Source organism: Pleurodeles waltl, chromosome 7 (genome assembly GCF_031143425.1).
Source record: "Pleurodeles waltl isolate 20211129_DDA chromosome 7, aPleWal1.hap1.20221129, whole genome shotgun sequence".
In the NCBI taxonomy this organism is placed as follows: Eukaryota; Metazoa; Chordata; class Amphibia; order Caudata; family Salamandridae; genus Pleurodeles; species Pleurodeles waltl.
The window spans coordinates 455650807-455655095 of NC_090446.1; the positions used below are offsets into that span (position 1 = coordinate 455650807).

The following is a 4289-nucleotide window of genomic DNA, read 5'->3' on the forward strand; positions in this document are numbered from 1 at the left end:
GCATTGCTGGTTTGTGTCTTTCCTGCAGAATTCCCCTATCACAACTTCTATGTCCTTTGGGGAACTTTAGTGCACTTTGCACTCACTTTTCAGGGTCTTGGGGTGGGCTATTATTCTAACCCTTACTATTTTCTAATAGTCCCAGCGACCCTCTACAAGGTCACATAGGTTTGGGGTCCATTCATGGTTCGCATTCCACTTTTGGAGTATATGGTTTGTGTTGCCCCTATCCCTATGTGTCCCCATTGCATCCTATTGTAACTATACATTGTTTGCACTGTTTTCTAATACTATTACTGCATATTTTGGTATTGTGTACATATATCTTGTGTATATTTGCTATCCTCATACTGAGGGTACACTCTGAGATACTTTGGCATATTGTCATAAAAATAAAGTACCTTTATTTTTAGTATATCTGTGTATTGTGTTTTCTTATGATATTGTGCAAGTGACACTAGTGGTACTGTAGGAGCTTCACTCGTCTCCTAGTTCAGCCTAAGCTGCTCTGCTAAGCTACCATTATCTATCAGCCTATGCTGCTAGACACCCTATACACTAATAAGGGATAACTGGGCCTGGTGCAAGGTGCAAGTACCCCTCGGTACTCACTACAAGCCAGTCCAGCCTCCTACAAGGGGTCACCCCAATAACCAATAACCCAATTTCCAATAGTGCCAGTGTGACCCTCTGCCACCACTTGTGGATCAGGTCCACTGGCTTCTCCGGGGACATCCAGGCATCTATAATGTACATGCCATTTGACGGATCTTGCCTGTTTGGTATTAAAGTGGATTCAGCCTTGGGTCATTTTAAGCAGAGCAGAGCCACACCACGTTCCTTGGGCATTTCTGCTCCCACAAAGCAATTCCACCAACATTTCCGAACTCTTCATGGCGATGGTAGAGGCTTTTCCATCTGTCAACATCAGACTTCTCCAGCACAACAGGCTTTTCAGCCCTTTTGTTTCAGATCCTGTAGCTCCTAAAGACAATGAGGACAACAACAACAACATACGGCACAGTCTCCTGCCCCTCCAGTGGCTGCAACTGCAAAACCACTTTAGAGCATTGGTTCCCAACTTTTTGACTCCCAAGGACCCCCACTGAATCACTACTGGCAGCCGGGGACCCCCAACCAATTTGTATGATTTAAATTTCAAACATTAAAACAGTAATACACAAAAGATACACAAACTAGTCCACAACAAATAAATACTCAAATTACTAAAGCTTTTATATTGAAAAATATGCAAAAATCCAAAACTTTTATTGGGAAGGTTCCTGCTGCATTTCGGCGACTAACTTTTCAATGTTTGGTTTTATTTCGGAAAGTTGAATCCTCAGATTAGATTCTACATTTTCCAAGCAATTTCTGTATTTATTTTTTAAGTATGTAAGATCTGAGAAAGCGTTTTCACATAAATATGTGGTGGGGAAAGGTAGTAAAACCTTCAGTGCTTTGTGGGTTGATTCAGGATAATCTTTTCGTACATACAGCCAAAAATTCACCAGAGAATTTTCTTTAAATTGAAGCTTAAGCGAACTATCTGTGGAGATTTCAATCAAACCATTTTCTTCAGCTGATGTCAGCCCCATTAAATTGTCAATATCTAAATTGAAAGGATCTTTAATCCAGTTTTTGCTTTCATCTGGAAGTGGAAAGTACTGACGAAAACTACACCGCATATCTTTAAGATGCTGGATAAAAAAATCCAAGACTTCTTTTGCTAATTCATCGTCAGCAGATTCCAAGAACGTCTTCATGTTTAAAAAATAATCAAAATTTCTTTGTGATAAGCGACGAGCCCACAAGTCTAACTTTTTCATCATTGCCTCAATCTTGTCTTCAACATTAAAAATTGTGATGCCAACTCCTTGCATACTCAAATTAAGTACATTTAAGTGAGTGAAGATGTCTGCCATATACGCCAGCATGGCTAACCAAGTATAGTCACGTAAGCGCTCATCAAGTTCAAATGGAGATTCCAGTTCAGTGAAGAATACTTTGATTTCATCTCTCAATTCAAAAAGCAGAGACAAAGCTCTACCACATGACAGCCATCGGACTTCTGTATGCAGCAAAAGCTGACAATGATCACTATCCATGGACTGACAAAGCTGCTCAAAAAGCCTTGAATTTAGTGACCTAGCTTTGATAAAATTTACAATTTTGACTGACTCATTCAAGACCTTTTTTAATTCCTCAGGCATCTTCTTAGTGGCTAATGATTCTCTATGAATGCAACAATGATGCCATACAACTGATGAGTTTATTTCCCTTATTCGTGCAACAAGTCCAGTTAGTCCCTCAGACATGGCACGAGCCCCATCTGTGCTGATTCCTATGCATTTGGACCACTGAATTCCATTTGATGTCAGAAATTCATTGAAAGTGCTGAAGACCTCTTCAACAGTGGTATGTATCAAGTAGCGGCAGAACAGTAAATCTTCAATAATGTTCCCCTCAAACTCGTATCTAACGTAATACAGGAGATTAGATTTATTTGCTATGTCCGAACTTTCATCTACTTGTAGGCTATAATGCTGACTTTTACAAATCCTTTCAATCAACTGTTCTTTTATGTTGTCTGACATTTTGTCAATTCGCCTTTTTACAGTGTTGTTAGATAATGGCACCAAATCTAAGGCCCATATTTATACTTTTTTAGCGCCGCATTTGCATCATTTTTTTTACGCAAATGCGTCCCAAACTTGCAAAATACAATAGTATTTTGTAAGTTTGCACAGTTTTTGCGTCAAAAAGCGGCGCAAATGCGGTGCTAAAAACGTATAAATATGGGCCTAAATCTTTTGCTGCTTTCTCTACAACAATTGCACTCACCATGGCTTTAGCAGCAGGTACTATTAGTTCTTCAGCGATGGTATGAGGTTTTCCAGCTTTTGCTATGAGCATCGACACTTCATATGAAGCTTTAAGAGCATTTTCCTTAAATGATCCTATTGCAGTTTTCTTAATTATTTTTCTACTTTGTCGGAGCTCTTGCTCTTTATTTTTGAAGAATTCTGTGCATTTGGTAGCATGTTCTTTATGCTTTGTTTCCAAGTGCCTTCGTAATTTAGAAGGTTTCATGGCCTCATTTGACAAAATCTCATAACTTAGCATGCATTGTGGTTACTGTTCATGTTCTGAACCTGAACATGTGAAACCCATTGATAAATATTCAACATCATATTTGTGACACTTTGTTTTCTTTTTACTTAAATCACTTTGTTTTGAGCATGATGGTCCATCAATTATGTATTCAGTGGCTTTCCACTTAGGGTTAAGCCATCGATCCATCGTCCTTATGTTTGTTTAGGATACACACAAATGACAAGTCTGTTAAATCACAACATTCGGTTATGAAATCAATTTCTAGCAAAGCTATTTGGTAATGCACATAATGGACCTTCACTACTTTACCTACTACAGGTTGCCCTCATCAGCTGTTTCCAGACTACATATGCTCTGACATTTAGAGATCAAGCAGCGCCTGTAAGAAGATTTTAACACTGTATCAGCACTGCTTTTGTGGAAAAGACAGAGGGCACTAGCAAATCATATGCATGGATATGACAATCTTATGAATGCTGCTTTAAGATAATTTCATTTGCTCAGTTTAATTAAACATAGCTAGCTCATTCATTTGGCCTCCATTGTGGAAATAGTCCATTGTTGACTGCACAGAGAGGTTCCCACAACAGAATGGGAAAATATGAGCAGGGTTGGAGTTAGGTGAGAACACTTCAGAAAGTCAGTTTGTATGCATCACACTGCTTGTAACTGTGTTGAGGTTGAGAGTCAATTTAAACCAGAATGTCAAAGAAGTTTTGTGTATGGTTTGCTGGCAGCCAGGGGACGTGGTATAAGCAGCTGATGTGACAGTGAGAATAGTTAAATACATACACATACATGCCAACATTTTAGAAGAGGAAAGTGGGTTAGTTAAAAAAATATTTGGGAGAATGTATTTCCCACATTTAAGTCTATTGAAGCAAAGGCAATGTCAGGTGTGAGACAGCCTGAATCAGGTCAATTGGCATGTATGCATACAGTGGTCTATTTAGCGGCACAAGGCTCCTGCTCTCACCAATAACAGCACATCCACATTCTCGTTTCAGAGCCCAGTAAGGGTGACCCTTACTTGCACAAAAGGGTTGAATGACTATGAATTAGCATGTTTTACCCTATTTACCATTTAAGAAGGTCTACTCTAAAATTATTAGATTTATGAAGAATATTATAATGAAAACATACCCCATGAGGCAACATATAAATGGGCAGAA

The 4289-nt window shown here is 38.9% G+C and overlaps 1 protein-coding gene across 1 annotated transcript; it reads right to left on the minus strand.

Moving 5' to 3' along the window:
* Nucleotides 1-954: 954 nt before the first annotated feature.
* Nucleotides 955-2597, minus strand: LOC138246889 (zinc finger BED domain-containing protein 5-like). The gene is made up of 2 exons (XM_069201639.1): nt 1512-2597; nt 955-984 (listed from the first exon to the last, which is right to left on the minus strand). The coding sequence occupies exons 1-2, from the start codon at nt 2595-2597 to the stop codon at nt 955-957; spliced, it is 1116 nt and encodes a 371-aa protein (XP_069057740.1).
* Nucleotides 2598-4289: the final 1692 nt, after the last annotated feature.

Bases quoted from the DNA above. Each gene is read 5' to 3' on its own strand.
- LOC138246889 (XM_069201639.1), bottom strand. From the start codon at position 2,597: ATGTCAGACAACATAAAAGAACAGTTGATTGAAAGGATTTGTAAAAGT. The intron at 985-1,511 runs GTGAATTTTTGG...CATTGTCTTTAG, and splicing joins AATTTAAAGAAAATTCTCTG to GAGCTACAGGATCTGAAACA.